General features: G+C 41.3%; 1 protein-coding gene across 3 annotated transcripts in view; it reads left to right on the top strand.

Moving 5' to 3' along the window:
* LOC126254123 (cation-independent mannose-6-phosphate receptor) overlaps positions 1-16,799 on the top strand; it is a 633,915-nt gene that overhangs the window by 150,588 nt on the left and 466,528 nt on the right. For all 3 annotated transcript variants that reach the window (XM_049955284.1, XM_049955287.1, XM_049955285.1), the window contains one exon: positions 14,608-14,891. In XM_049955284.1, the coding sequence (XP_049811241.1) occupies positions 14,608-14,891 (284 nt within the window). The remainder of the gene's footprint in view (positions 1-14,607; positions 14,892-16,799) is intronic.

Below are 16,799 nucleotides of genomic sequence, written 5' to 3'. Positions count from 1 at the left end.
TGGAGTAGGTGGTGGTGGGAGGGTGTATGGGACAGGTTTTACACCGGGGGCGGTTACAAGGGTGGGAGCCAGAGGGTAGGGAAGGTATTTTGGGGATTTCATGGGGATGAACTAAGAGGTTACGAAGGTTAGGTGGACCGCGGAAAGACACTCTTGGTGGAGTGGGGAGGATTTCATGAAGGATGGATCTAATTTCAGGGCAGGATTTGAGGAAGTCGTATCCCTGCTGGAGAGCCACATTCAGAGTCTGATCCAGTCCCGGAAAGTATCCTGTCACACGTTTGGCACTTTTGGGGTTCTTTTTGGGAGGTTCTGGGTTTGAGGGGATGAGGAAGTGGCTCTGGTTATTTGCTTCTGTACCAGGTCGGGAGGGTAGTTGCGGGATGCGAAAGTTGTTTTCAGGTTTTTGGTGTAATGGTTCAGGGATTCCGGACTGGAGCAGATTCGTTTGCCAAGAAGACCTAGGCTGTAGGGAAGGGACCGTTTGATGTGGAATGGGTGGCAGCTGTCATAATGGAGGTACTGTTGCTTGTTGGTGGGTTTGATGTGGACAGACGTGTGAAGCTGGCCATTGGACAGATGAAGGTCAACGTCAAGGAAAGTGGCATGGGATTTGGAGTAGGACCAGGTGAATCTGATGGAACCAAAGGAGTTTAGGTTGGAGAGGAAATTCTGGAGTTCTTCTTCACGTGAGTCCAGATCATGAAGATGTCATAAATAAATCTGTACCAAACTTTGGGTTGGCAGGCCTGGGTAACCAAGAAGGCTTCCTCTAAGCGACCCATGAATAGGTTGGCGTACGAGGGGGCCATCCTGGCACCCATGGCTGTTCCCTTTAATTATTGGTATGTCTGGCCTTCGAAAGTGAAGAAGTTGTGGGTCAGGATGAAGCTGGCTAAGGTAATGAGGAAAGAGGTTTTAGGTAGGGTGGCAGGTGATCGGCGTGAAAGTAGTGCTTCATCACAGCGAGGACCTGGACGTGCGGAGTATTTGTGTATAAGGAAGTGGCATCAATGGTTACAAGGATGGTTTCCGGGGGTAACAGATTGGGTAAGGATTCCAGGCGTTCAGGAAAGTGGTTCGTGTCTTTGATGAAGGATGGGAGACTGCATGTAATGGGTTGAAGGTGTTGATCTACATAGGCAGAGATACGTTCAGTGGGGGCTTGGTAACCAACTACAATGGGGCGGCCGGGATGGTTGGGTTTGTGAATTTTAGGAAGAAGGTAGAAGGTAGGGGTGCGGGGTGTCGGTGGGGTCAGGAGGTTGATGGAGCCTGGTGTAAGGTTTTCTAGGGGGCCTAAGGTTCTGAGGATTCCTTGAAGCTCCGCCTGGATATCAGGAATGGGATTAAGTAGATCCACTGCAGAGCAACAGTATGTTACAGTGAATACAAGCTAACCGTTTTCATTTGACTGTATTTATCGAGGAACGCGGGGCAGTGGCAATACATTAGACCCACATTTGGAAGGAAAACATTTAAAATCCCTATCCAGATGTAGTGGCAGCCACTTACGTAGATACTCGTGCTAGTAGCAGACAAACAGCTGACTGGCTTCACCATTTTCAAGATGCTCCTTCCCTGGGTTCAGGCCACCAAGATCTGCTCTTTGTTGACGAAATTGACGAAAGTCACTTATGTGAGTGTATTTCCCCCTTCGTGGCCCAAATTGTTGGAATAGTTCTTAATTTGTCTCTGCTTTATTTACATACCTTCCTTACCACATCACATGCCTGTACCACCACCAGTTAGTTTTCATTCTCACAGTGTGTCATAATGTTTTGGCCCATCACTGTAGTTTGCTGATATTTATTGCTTACACAAGAGAAGGGCATTGCTAATTGAAACTGTAGGTTTAAATCCCAATTAAAAGCTTTATAATTGCAGAAGTCTTTTATTCCCTACACGAATAGTTTAGATTCACATGAGTGAGAAAGCGACAATCAACAGTATTGTTCGTATTTAAATTCTTCATGTATGAGCATTTTAAGTTTGTTGAATGAATTTAGCTATTAAGCTGTTATTGTTTATCTTCATCATCATTATTATTATTGTTGTTGTTATTAAGCCATGTGACGTTTTGTGTGTGTGTGTGTGTGTGTGTGTGTGGAGGGGCTGTCCTTGTTGCTCAGTTCCTGTTTGAGCTATGAACACAAAATAAAAAGTTTTTGGTTTGGATCGGACTAGCAGCCACCTGTATAGCCATTTGAACATTTGTCTTACTGTAGTTATCTTAACAATCAGGGTTGCCACAAGTTCTGCAAATCGTGGAATTTCAAGCGTATCAGGGAAATTTGGGGGGGGGGGGGTACTGGAAAAATCTTGTTTTTTGTCTCAGTAGCATGAAATTGTTCGTTTACTGAGATGTCATGCTTTGTTGCTGGCTGGGCGCCGCTAAGTACGTGCGCCGCTTCCCTACTCTCTCATTCTTACTGCTTATCCCCTTCCCACCCCTCCCCTCAGCTTGCAGTCAGTGCTGCCACCATTACTTGCTGCTAGGCGAGCAGCTGCCGATGAGGGGCTGGGAGGCGTGAGCAGTGGTTTGTTTGGATCTGATTCTCAGAGATTGTTGATGCAGCGGCCGGAGACAATGCATGAGTTGTGTCCGAGTGATTGTGTGAATGTGTCTGCGCTCTCGTTTTCTGACTAAGGCTATGGCCAAAAATTTAGTTGTAAGTGTGTGTGTGTGTTTTCTATGTGACTGCCTGTGGCTCAGTGATCATCTATATGGGTGAGTTGCTACCTATCCTCATTAGTATTGATTCTCAGAGTATTTGTGCAAGTTATCTGTTGCGTGGGTAATCATCGTGGTCCCACTTCATCAACATGGTGTCTGTGACACATGAATAGCTGGCTGCACTAGTGGACTTCCATTATAGGCCAAAACTGCAGGCCACTTCTGTGGGTATCTCTAAATGGATCGGGCCTGCTGATCTCAAGCCCATAATTTCCCACTAATGTGTGGGCCCTGCCTGTTTGATCTAGTCTCAGTGATCTGCCTGCAGGCCAGGTCTGTCTTTGTGTGGCACAATGCGGCGAATTTTCATGGTTTATCCGTGGACCCAGGACTGCGGTGCTCCTCGGCAGGCTGGAGGCCACAGGTGTTGGATTTCAGGAATTGCGACTGTCTCACCAGAAGTTCATTGTGCAGTGCAGCATTTTATAGACTTTTTATTTATTCTAGTACATTTTAGCACTTCGAAAGTAGTTTGTATGTCAGAAAGTATGGACGATAAGAAGTAGAAGGAAATTGTGGCATTTTGTACGCTATGTACTCATGTATTTCTTGAAAGAAATATCACACAATACCTGTAGAATAATAGACATAACACAGTGGGTAATAACCGACAATAACAAGCAACATTTTATTGGCGGTCACCTATAGTGTTGGTATACACAACTCTTTCCCCACCTTATACATTTCATTCAAGAGGCCTACTTTTTTCTGAAAGCAGTGAAGGTATTTTAAATCTGTCTTGCGACTCCAACAAAATGTATATTGTTGTCATCAAATGTGTTTTGCTTTATTGAAATAAAGTAACATCAGTGCTCTTAATGAATCGTATATACCATTTGGCTTGCTTTCTCCATCTAAAAACAGTTCTTAACAAAAGATGTTGCTGTTAGTACTTAACATTTTTGCTCAGACGTTTTGAAATAGAGAATTCCTTACATTTTTAGTTAACTTATGTCTTTACTTACCCTTGAGATCTCAAAATTTGTCAATGAAAAAATGGAAAAATCTGTGAATTTCACTTGGGGAAACTTGTGGCACTGGCACCCAGGTAAATTGTCCGAATCGATTAATTAGTTTTGCAAAAGATGTTAATTGTGCTGAAATTAATGCTCAGCTAATGACATATTTGAGTGTGCACCTTTTGGATTTTATATGCAAAAACAGGTTTTCCTGTGAGATTTTTGAAGTGCACCGCTTCTGTACCTAAACTTGTACGAATCGGTTCAAACTTTGCACTGAAGTAGATAAATCGATAAACTCCAAACCAAATTTTTTTATGCAGTAACCTGTATCCGTTGTCGAGGTGTGATGGTTTGAAGTCGAGCTAAATGTAACATATAAATTTGATTCTAATGTGAATTGAATGTACGGAAAAAGTTTGAAGTGATTCAGATAGATAAAAAATGTGTTCTTGAGATAACATTGAAAACTCACTTTCAAAAATTGGTCTTCATTCTGAGTTCACGAGCAAAAAACACATTTTTTGTGAGTTTTTTTATGTGTGCCATTGATATGTTTTAAACTTCTGCCAACCAGTTGAAATTTTGTAAGAAAGTAAACAAATACATATAAATAATGGTCATCCTGTGTTTCATGAAAGTTGTATATGTTACCACAATACAAACATCATTGTTCAAAAGAGAAAAAGAACGTATACTGTATCAGTCGTCTCCCTTGTCAGCAAAAATTTGCATCGATTGCCAAGCTGTGGCAGTCTGGTAGAGTAAAACTTGGAAACCAGAATGAAAAATGCTCCTACCAATGTACTTAAAAAGGCTAATATGTCCTGGGGAGAGTTATGGATGTGAAAGAAGGAAACTAACTTTTCGATTTATCTGGCAGCTTCACAAACATTTAAATTAAAACATCTTGACATATTTACACTTTTTTGCGAGTTAACCCTACTTCCCCAACTCTCGTAACTGCAAGTGTTGGCACACCTGCATCCTGCAATTTACGGGCTAAAATCCCTGACCCTGCACCCAGAATGTAGAAGATTCGCGAACCATAGTAAACAATATATAATATTGTGGTTGAAAAGCATGCGTGTAATTTTTTATTTATTTATTTATTTATTTATTTATTTTTTTGGGGGGGGGGGTGAAATTTATGGGGCTGGATTAAGAGGGCGAATATGTCAGATGTTTTGATTTAAATGTCTTCAAAGCCGCCAGATAAGTCAAAAAGCTAGTTCCCTTCTTTTACATACTTAATTATGCCCAGGACATATTTGCCTTTTTTGTGCTATGATAGGGGCTGTTTTCTACTACAGTGTTGGTATTTCCAAGCAACTCTCATGTTTCCTGTACGAATTCTTCTTTCTTCAGTCTACTTCGTGCCCGGTCTTGTGGTGACTTCATTCTCTGGCAATACTTCCCGTTTACTAACTTGTTAGCTACATAAACTTTTGTTGAAAATATCTGTTGGACTTAAATGAACCTTATTGTTCTTTTTTATCTGCTGGATCCAGGAGATGATTTTGTATTCTTCTGTGTAGTTGGTATTCATCATCTGTTCTTTTGGGGTCAAGTATCTTTCTGACAATTTTGCATTCATCCTTTAGAATATCTTACAGATCACCTTTTGTGTGGAATGTTAGCATTTCACTATGTACAGGGCTTCAGGGTTGATAACTGTGTTAATAGTGTCAGATTTTCGTGTGTATGGACATACATTTTTGTTGCACATTTTGTTGATTTACTGTAAGAACTCCCGAGTTTTTGTATAGAAATATTCTGTGCCATTTTCTCTCCACCTTTATTGCCAAGGATTTCACCCATGTACTTGAAGTATCGAACTGCCTCATTATGTCCATATTTTGTGATCATTTTTGAGTAGCATGTGTACTTAGTTTTTTGAGGGCTTCTTTCACTACATACCTTCAGAGTTTCTTTCTGTTTGCTTGCTATTGTCTCATTGTATGTTAGTATTGCCAGATCATCTGTGAAACTAGGCAAGAAATTTGAATGTCATTTTTAGGCTTCTTTCCTCGTCATATGGTGTTCCAATGGTTTCAGTTTTTAAATTTTTTTCCCCACTTTTGGACATCTTGTCCAAGACCTCATTAAAAGAGGCTGGGTGACAGATGTCATCATCATTCATGCTAGTGGCAGGATTGGATTGAGCAAAGGTTGGGAATTTGTATGGACGCTGATAACCTCCCAGTTGAGCGCCCCACAATCCAGTCATCATCATCATCATCATCATCTTATGTTGTGAATTTTGTATTTCTTCTGACACACCCTTTAGTTTTTTTGAAGAAGCATTATAGTGTAATGGTCATTCATTTAGTCAGTGAAGTTGAGCAATAGTTCAGTGAACATAAATTGCCATCTAATCGACAGGTTTTGTTGGTCTTGTTTTATAATGTACAGGAAGGGAAGTCAACTGTCAGTGAAAGTGATGATGTAATCTCGTGTGAAAGTGTAATATTATGTGAGAAGGCTAGGATTCCTACAAGAGCTCTACCTCATTATACAAAGAAACTTACAGAATTGTATTTAGAGTGGCGCAATCTGCAAAAAAGTGCACGTATAAAGACGAACACTCACAAAGAACGGGAACGGAAGTCTCCACAACCCTTAATAACTATTTTGATGTTGCCCATACTAATGCTTTGAACATGATAAAAATAGTAGAGGATAAGCTCCTTTTATCGTATCAGAGGGAACTCGGCTGTAGAGGTAATCATGGAGGTGTTGACTGGAAGTTGGCAACAAAAGAGAAAAGGATGAGGATTTTAGTGATGAAAGAGGAATCAAGGAAGGTGAACGGTAATACAGATCATGGTTTTGGAAACTGCTACTGATTCACCCGAAGAAACTGTTGGTACTTTTATAGACCCATCCATGAGTTCGGCTTCAATGTCTCATAGTAATGCAACCATAGATGAAAATAAGATAAATTTAAAAAAGGAAAACAAACATGGAAGAAGATGTTTTATGAAATCAAAACTAGCAGCTGTTTCAGACAGGGCTTGGGACATAATGTTGATGCAATAGCAATTAATCATTGCTCTATTCAAAGATATCGAAGAGTTTAGAAAGAAACAGGCAGAAATGCTGGAACAGTTGGTTGGAAGAGATCTGTTGTTTTTTCATCTTGCCGTCATCATGTTCACGAACTACTATTATGGAGTGTGTTTGAAAATGAGTGATTTATGTGGGCAGTTAGTCCCAATGTAACATTTTTGAAAAAAACTTTGGAAGAAATGGAATGACATGGGGAGGCAAATTATGAAGAAGTGCATTCAGCGATGTCGAAATTGCCAAAGCACGCAACTTCTTCCAAAAACTACTGAAAGAACACCACCTAGAAAAAGGATTAGTGTGAACTCAGTGAAATGTGCATCATGTTTTTGTGGTCAACTGTGGGATTGAATCTGTAAGACTGCCTGGAGCTTTGCAAGATGAATGGTTAAAGGAATTTACTCATTGAATATGTTGCTCTTTCAGTCTCGGGTATTTCAAAGTGTTAGTGAATTGGAGGCCCGAACAACAGTTGTTTGTGGAAAAAGAATGTGCAAAATGGTGGTTTCTGGGTTTATCAGCAATCGGCGCAATGTACATGACTTGTACCTTTTAAAGGAATTAAAACTGTGCAATAAAGTAACTGTAGGGGTTTTGTCGAGTGCTCTAAAAACATTGCCAGTGCACTTAAAGTATTTGAATGAAGAGATTTGTATGTTAACATCCTTTGATCACAATGTTAACCATGATACTAAAACCCATATGATTAGAAATGTGCAGCGAGAAACTTTACGGATCAGGAGGAGGTACACTCATCTTACCTGTTGCAGCTATAAAACTTTTGGCTAAGTTTATAAATTTAGATTTAGCACTTTTGCATAAGGCTATTCAGACTGCATCAAAATATTTACTAACAGTGTGTGCTTTGAATCTCTCTGTTATTTCAGATAAGGAAATTCATGAGTTCATTTCAGCAGGAGTTTGCACATGTTGAAAAAGTTAAGCATAGATTTAAATTTCTTAAATAACTTTCTTATTTCTTGGGTTTCAAACACTACATACCTTATTGCTAAATAGACAATGAAATCTTAAGGTAATAAATGATGTGGCATAGAGAGGTACGAAGTTAATGCAAAATTTCAGTGGACTATTAATGGCCAATTAAAAACAAAAAGAATTCATTTTTCGATGTGTGCAGGATCACCAGAGGCAGTATCCTACGATACATAGTAATACTTAATCAAATAATGGTAAATCCAGGATGGAATATAACAATATTGTGTAAAGGAAAGTTGCTACTCACCATATAGCGGAGATGCTGAGTCGCAGATAGGCACAACAAAAAGCCTGTCACAAGTATAGTTTTTCGCCAGTACGGTCTTCGTCAAAATTAGACGACAAACAAACACATACACATTCAGGCAAACCCAACTCACACACATATGACTGCAGCCTCAGATTCCATTTTAATATTTCTAAGCATATTTGTGAAACATATACAGAGTGATTTCCATTGTTAATGACAATGAAAAAAATACTCACTTTTTTCAGTATTTAATTCTTATGCAGATATTTAAGCCTGTTGCATGGGTTAACATTAATTAATTGTGATGTAATTTGGTACATTATCAAAGCATCCAAAAGTAAAAAATAAGGGGGGCATGTCCTCAAATCACTTGACACTTTTTTTGCAACCCCGATTTAAGGAGTTATGTCACATTTTCGCACTCTATTCAGAACCACTTGCAGTGCCATCACTTCCATCGAGCAGTAATCTAGAAGTAGTTTTCTTCTGTGCTCTTCCTTTATCAAGTTCATGCTTCCATGTGTTGCTAAGTGCATAACCAGTGTCTCTATTGAAGTGTTTACCACAGAATATACTTTCCACTGCTTCTCCAGTCATACAGTCACAATAGTTCGATGCATAGACCAGCATTCTTATATGTTCAAACAAGATGTTGTGTTTATTTAACAGGCTGATTTTTCCAAATTCCTGTACTTCAGGTGATGTTGACATCCAACACAGTGATGAGCAACAGTCTTACAGATTGACACATGTAACTGCTGCCAGACATGCAAGGAATATTAGAAATCCCTATCTCTTTCAGGCTGAGAGTATCTTTAATAACATTTCCGTAATTTTTATGTTTGGGCAAAACAGTGATCTGATTCCTTGCCTGTTTAGGACTTCACCTACCTTACTAGCTGTTGCATCATAGAATGGAAGCCACACTACATGTAGATCTTCCAGGCTTTGTTGAACGGCATCATGTATCTGTTTCCTCAACAGCATGGACCTAATATCATAGACTAATACCTGTTCCTGTTGAACACTGTCGTTGGATGGTTCATCTCAGAGCCAAGGTACTTGTTGTTCAAACTCATACTGGCTCTGTGGCGTAGGATGTTCAGCATGGCTTTCTTCTTATTTACAAATGATAGAGTGCAGCAGTCAGTCATCCTTTTTTGCAGGTGTTATTTGGCAAATCTAGATTTCGACTAGTGCCTAGCCATTATCAGTGCACTATTTCATAGTATCAATGCATGTCAGTTCCCTGTTGTCCGGGCATCTGTCATAGTTCTTTCAAGGCTACTGTTGATATACAGTAGTCTTGAAAGAACTGTGACAGTCGGTGTCCCATCCGTAGTGAATCAGACAGGAACTGAAGTTGAGGGTAGCAAAGCAAAATCTGAAATGCATAACTCTATTTTCAAATGTTCCTTTACAAAGGAAAACCCAGGAGAATTGCCCCAATTTAATCCTCATACCACTGGAAAGATGGATGAAATAAGATTAGTGTCAGTGATGTTGAGAAACAGCTGAAATCATTAAAACTGAACAAAGCTCCAGGGCACGGTGAAATCCCTGTCAAGATTCTATACTGAATTAACGGCTGAGTTAGCTCTGCTTCTAACTATAATGTATTGTAGATCTCTCACAGGCCCAGTTCTTGGAAAAAACTGCAGGTCATATTCGTCTCCAAGAAGGGTGGTAGTAGTACTCCACAAAACTATTGTCCAGTATCTTTGAAATTAATTTGGATCTGAGGAAATTCTCTCTGGATTCCAGCGGCTATCTGATTTGGTGAAGGCTGCCGGTCTTGCTTACGAGATGAAGGCAGAGCTCACCATCTGCAGCATCATTGACAGAACCGACTGTGGACCTTTGGTGCAGAGACGGGTGAAGGGTCTGAATCAGAGGCTCAGACAGTTTTGCGACCGTGTTGGCTGCAGATTCCTTGACTTGCGTCTTAGGGTGGTGGGGTTTCGGGTTCCGCTGAATAGGTCAGGAGTTCACTACACTCAGCTGGCGGCTACACGGGTAGCGGAGGCTGTGTGGCGTGGACTGGGCGTTTTTTTTAGGTTAGAAGACCTCGGGAAAGTACGGGATGGGCTGCAATCTCAAAGGGGGCATGACAAATACAGGACGTGCTTGGATCAAGGAACAGTCGGAATTGTAGTTGTAAATTGTTGTAGTTGTCCTGGGAAAGTCCCTGAGCTTCAAGCGTTAATAGAAAGCACAGAAGCTGAAATCGTTATAGGTACAGAAAGCTGGCTAAAGCCTGAAATAAGTTCTGCAGAAATTTTTACGAAGTCTCAGACGGCGTTCAGGAAAGATAGATTAGGCAGAATTGGTGGTGGAGTGTTTGTGTCTGTCAGTAGTGGTTTATCTTGTAGTGAAATTGAAGTAGATACTCCGTGCGAATTGGTATGGGTAGAGGTTATACTTAACACCCGAACTAAGTTAATAATTGGCTCCTTCTACCGACCCCCAGACTCCAATGATATAGTTGCTGAACAGTTCAGAGAAAATTTGAGTCTCGTAACAAATAAATACCCCACTCATATGGTTATAGTTGGTGGGGACTTCAAACCTTCCCTCGATATATTGGCAAAAATACTTGTTCAAAACCGATGATAGGCAGAAAACATCTTCCGAGATTGTCCTAAATGCTTTCTCCGAAAATTATTTCGAGCAGTTAGTCCACAAACCCACACGAATTGTAAATGGTTGTGAAAACACACTTGACCTCTTAACCACAAACAATCCAGAGCTAATAGAGAGCATCGTGACTGATACAGGGATTAGTGATCACAAGGTCGTTGTAGCTAGGCTCAATACCGTTTCTTCCAAATCCGCCAGAAACAAACGCAAAATAATTTTATTTAAAAAAGCGGATAAAGTGTCACTAGAAGCCTTCCTAAGAGACAGTCTCCATTCCTTCCGAACTGACTATGCAAATGTAGACGAGATGTGGCTCAAATTCAAAGATATAGTAGCAACAGCAATTGAGAGATTCATACCCCATAAATTGGTAAGAGATGGAACTGATCCCCCGTGGTACACAAAACAGGTCCAAACGCTGTTGCAGGGGCAACGGAAAAAGCATGCAAAGTTCAGAAGAACACGAAATCCCGAAGATTGGCTAAAATTTACAGACGCATGAAATTTGGCACGGACTTCAATGCGAGATGCCTTTAATAGGTTCCACAAAGAAACATTGTCTCGAAATTTGGTAGAAAATCCGAAGAAATTCTGGTCGTATGTAAGGTACACAAGTGGCAGGACACAGTCAATAACTTTGCTGCGCAGTGCCGATGGTACTGTTACCGACGACTGTGCCGCTAAAGTGGAATTATTGAACGCAGTTTTCCGAAATTCCTTCACCAGTGAAGATGAATGGAATATTCCAGAATTTGAAACACAAACAGCTGCTAGCATGAGTGTCTTAGAAGTAGATACCTTAGGGGTTGCGAAGCAACTCAAATCGCTTGATACGGGCAAGTCTTCAGGTCCAGATTGTATACCGATTAGGTTCCTTTCAGATTACACTGAGACAATAGCTCTCTACTTAGCAATCATATACAACCGCTCGCTCAGCGATAGATCTGTACCTACAGATTGGAAAATTGTGCAGGTCGCACCAATGTTTAAGAAGGGTTGTAGGAGTAAATCGAACTACAGACCTATATCATTGACGTCGGTTTGCAGTAGGGTTTTGGAGCATATACTGTATTCAAACATTATGAATTACCTCGAAGGGAACGATCTATTCATACGTAATCAACATGGTTTCACAAAACATCGTTCTTGTGCAACGCAGCTAGCTCTTTATTCGCACGTAGTAATGTCCGCTATCGACAGGGGATCTCAAGTCGATTCCGTATTTCCAGATTTCCAGAAAGCTTTTGACACCGTTCCCCACAAGCGACTTCTAATCAAGCTGCGGGCCTATGTGGTATCGTCTCAGTTGTGCGACTGGATTCCTGTCAGTAAGGTCGCAGTTCGTAGTAATAGACAGCAAATCATCGAGTAAAACTGAAGTGATATCAGGTGTTCCCCAGGGAAGCGTCCTGGGACCTCTGCTGTTCCTGATCAATATAAATGACCTGGGTGGCCATCTGAGCAGTTCTCTTAGGTTGTTCGCAGATGATGCTGTAATTTACCGTCCAGTAAGGTCATCCAAAGACCAGTGTCAGTTGCAAAGCGATTTAGAAAAGATTGCTGTATGGTGTGGCAGGTGGCAGTTGATGCTAAATAATGAAAAGTGTGAGGTGATCCACATGAGTCCCAAAAGAAATCCGTTGGAATTCGATTACTCAGTAAATAGTACAATTCTCAAGGCTGTCAATTCAACTAAGTACCTGGGTGTTAAAATTACGAACAACTTCAGTTGGAAAGACCACATGGATAATATTTTGGGGAAGGCGAGCCAAAGGTCGCGTTTCATTGGCAGGACACTTAGAAGATGCAACAAGTCCACTAAAGAGACAGCTTACACTGCACTCGTTCGTCCTCTGTTAGAATATTGCTGCGCGGTGTGGGATCCTTACCAGGTGGGATTGACGGAGGACATCGAAAGGGTGCAAAAAAGGGCAGCTCGTTTTGTATTATCATGTAATAGGGGAGAGAGTGTGGCAGATATGATACGCGAGTTGGGATGGAAGTCATTAAAGCAAAGACATTTTTCGTCACGGCGAGATCTATTTACGAAATTTCAGTCACCAACTTTCTCTTCTGAATGCGAAAATATTTTGTTGAGCCCAACCTACATAGGTAGGAATGATCATCAAAATAAAATACGAGAAATCAGAGCTCGAACAGAAAGGTTTAGGTGTTCGTTTTTGCCGAGTGCTGTTCGGGAGTGGAATGGTAGAGAGATTGTATGATTGTGGTTCGACGAACCCTCTGCAAAGCACTTAAATGTGAATTGCAGAGTAATCATGTAGATGTAGATGATTTGTTGTAGAATCGTAGAAAATAATCTGAGCTCAAACATAATGAGATGTCAGTGTGACCTCCTCAGTGCCAATCAGAATGGATCCCGAAAACATCGATCATGTGAAACCAACTTGCATTTTTCTCACATGACATACTGAAAGCTTTGGATCAAGGCAATCTTGATTTCTGAAAAGCAGTGCCACACCTACACTTAACTGTCAAAGGTACAGTCGTATAGTATATCAAGTGGAATTTGTGACTGTATTGAGGACTTTTTGGTAGGAAGGACACAGCATGTTATCTTGAATGGAGTGTCATCATCAGAGGTAGAAGTAACTTTGGGTGTGCCTGAGGGAAGTACGTTGGGGCCTTTGCTGTTTATGTTGTGTATTAATGATTTTGCAGACAATAGTAACATCAGGCTTTTTGCAGATGATGCAGTTATCTATCATGAAGTACTGAAAGAAGCTGCATAAATATTCAGTCAGATCTTGATAAGATTTCAAAGTGGTGCAAAGATTTGCAACTGTCTTTAAATGTTCAGAAATGTAAAATTGTGCACTTCACAAAATGCACACACACACACACACACAAAGAAAATAGTATCCTGTGACTATAATATTAGTGAGTCACTGTTGGAATCAGTCAACTCGTACAAATACCTGACTGTAACACTCTGTAGCGATATGATGAAATGGAATGATCGCATGGGCTCAGTCGTGTGTAAAGCAGGTGGTAGACTTCAGGTTATTGGTAGAATACTGGGAACTTCAATCACTATACAAAGGAGATTGCTTACAAATCACTCGTGCGACCCATTGATCCATGGGAGAGAGTCGGAGAGATACTGTAGGGACAGAACTGGAAGATTCATGAAGACAAGATGTAAACTATCCCCAGGAAGTCTATTAATAAAGTTTCGAGAATGAGCTTTAAATGATGGTTTACCACTTCCTGACATGTAACATGACATAAGAACAGTGGTTATAAAAAGATTGTAACTTTCAGGAATCAGACATGGTGTCCTATCTTATTAATGAAAACAGTTTCATTACCAGCAGGAATTGTTACTGTCAGTTCATAGAGTTCTATCTCAAATGGTCGGAATGCATAATGATTATGCTGTGGACAGTCCTCTCTTCCTACATGACAACTGCAGTGTTAACAGAACTGAAAACGTTCATTCCTGGGCTGACAAACTCTCAGGCGCGCTGTTGCCCCTCGACTGGGCCGCCAAATGACCTAAACTTAATCTCATAGAAAATGTCTAGGTCTATTTGGAACAACAGGTGAAACATAGCAATCAAGATCGCAGCATGAAACATATCGGTTAACATCTCATCAGTTTGGTTGCTCTATGCGATCTAATCTTGAATGACTGTGTGCAGCTGAATGTGCCTGGAGAAGTGCATGGACTCTCTTTCTCCCATGATTTGAGGCAATTATCAATGCTTGAAGGGGTGTTGTGTGGATTAGTGTGATATCTACAAAGCATGCACTTGAGTAAAAGAAAATTGAGAACAATATTGTAAACAGATTGCTTTAGTCTGGAAAAAATGAACCACCAACCAATTATACCTTTTCATGTTTTATTTTGTCCATAATTTGCTAACTATGTAAATAATTATTGTCTGATTATTCTGTTGTTATGTTGGTGAATTATTTAAATTAATTTACAGTTGTCAGAATCATGCAAATTTCTCTTCATTTGGGAACTGCAACTGGCCTGCCCTTCACATGAAGAATATCCATGCACAACAACAGATAAGGAAGGAAATGTTTATGATTTGAGTATTCTTTCGGATCCAGCCAGGAATTACAAAATTCTGAGGAAGACTGACACTGGAATGCTGAAATATTTTATAAATATATGTCGACCGTTGGTATTCAGCTATGGGGAGACATGCGAATATAACTCTGGCATGTGCGAGTACAACATGTCTGAACCACTTATCTCAAACAAGTAAGTGAATATGCCTGTATGTACTTTGATTTTTTTATGTTTACAAAGTGAGTTTTTGTTGTGGTGCAGCCAGATGTATGTATGTCTGTTAATGATGACTCCTATATCACCTAGACTGACGAACATCAAACACTGGAAAGACCAGGATGGAATAACAACAGTATTGAAATTGATAGATTTCTATTCACTTTATAGAGGTGGCATTGAGTTGCAGATGGCATGACAAACAGACTGTTATTTCAAGTTTTCGTCCCAAAAGGCCTCCCTCCGAAGTAGAACACACACACACACACACACACACACACACACACACACACACACACACAATCACTATCTCAGTCTGCTGTGACCAGGCTGTGAACAGCAACTGCACCTGAAGGTGGCACCAATCTGTTGTGGTGGTGGAGGAGACAAGGAGGCAGTGGTGGTGGAGACGAGGAGGCGGCATGGGGCGGGGAGGGGAAGGGATAGCAGGGTAGTGGTTGGGTAAGGTTTAGTACTGCTTGTGGGAGCATGTGGGGATGTGGTGGGGACAGGGTAGGGCTACTATGTGCAGTGGGATGATTTGAGGGGGGAGGGGGGGGGGGAGTAAAGTAGGTCAAAAACAAGTGGTCGATGTGTTGGTGAAATAAAAGCTGCCCTGCGCAATTCAGAAAAGCTCCCACTGGTAGGAAGGATCCAGATGGCACAGACTGTGAAGCAGTTATTGTGCATGCCACAAGAGGTAATAAAAGTGAGAATGTGATTCAGTTGCATCAGTCCTGGGCGGTAAAGAGTCATGAGGGGAGTGCTCACTTGTGGTCGGATAATGGGTATGCGGATGGTGGTAGGTGACTGGACAGACAAGTCACTGGAGATCTGTTTCTGTACAAGTTTGGGAGGGTAGTTTGGTCAGTGAAGACCTTGGTCAGACTGTTGGTATATTTGGAGGAGGACTGCTCATCATGACAGATGTGACAACCATTGAGTGGCTAGGCTCTGTGGAAGGGTCTTCTTGGTATGGAATGAGTGGCACGTGTTGAAGGGGAGCTATTGATGATGGTTGGTAGGTTTGATATGGACGGAGGTACTCATGGGACCATCCTTGAAGTGGAGGTCAACATTGAGGAAGATGGCTTGTTGGATTGAGGAGGACCAGGTGAAGTGAATGGTGGAGGTGATTTTGAGGTTCTCGAGCAATGTGTGTTGGGTGTTGTCACCCTCAGTCCAGATCATGAAGGTTTCATCATTGAATCTGAACCAGGTGAGAGGTGTGGGTTTCTGGCTGGTTAGGAAAGTTTCCTCTAAATGGTCCATGAATAGGTTGGTATAGGATGGTGCCATGCAGGTGCTCATTGTTGTGCCATGGATTATTTGTAGGTGATGACTTTAAAGGAGAAGTAATTGAGGGTGAGCTGCTGTTTGTGGTGACCAGGAAGGACATCGTAGAATTGGAGTCAGTTCGGGCATTGGGAGAGGTAGTGTTCAATAGCGTCAAGGCCATAGGAATGGGAGATGTTAGTGTAGACGAAGGCGACATCAACAGTAACGAGCAGGGCACCGTGTGGTAAAGGAACAGGAACTGTTGGGAGTTGGTGGAGGAAATGGTTGGTGTCCTTTGCATAGCAAGGTAGGTATGGGTAACAGACTGAAAGTGTTGGCCCATGAGAATAGCGATTCTGTCGGGGGGCACTGTAGCCGGTCACAATAGGGTGTCTTAAGTGGTTGGATTTGTGGACTTTAGGAAGCATGTAGAAGGTATGAGCGCAAAAATTGGTAGGAGTGAGGAGAGAGATAGACACAGGGAGAGGTTCTGACATGGGTCTAAGGATCTGAGGAGAGACCAGAGATTGTGTTGGATTTCTGGAATGGTGTTGCTGTGGCAGGCTTTGTAGGTGGATGATGCTGACAGCTGATTGAATCTCCTGC

Source organism: Schistocerca nitens, chromosome 1, assembly GCF_023898315.1.
Source record: "Schistocerca nitens isolate TAMUIC-IGC-003100 chromosome 1, iqSchNite1.1, whole genome shotgun sequence".
Taxonomy (NCBI): domain Eukaryota; kingdom Metazoa; phylum Arthropoda; class Insecta; order Orthoptera; family Acrididae; genus Schistocerca; species Schistocerca nitens.
This window is presented reverse-complemented; position numbering and strand designations above follow the sequence as displayed.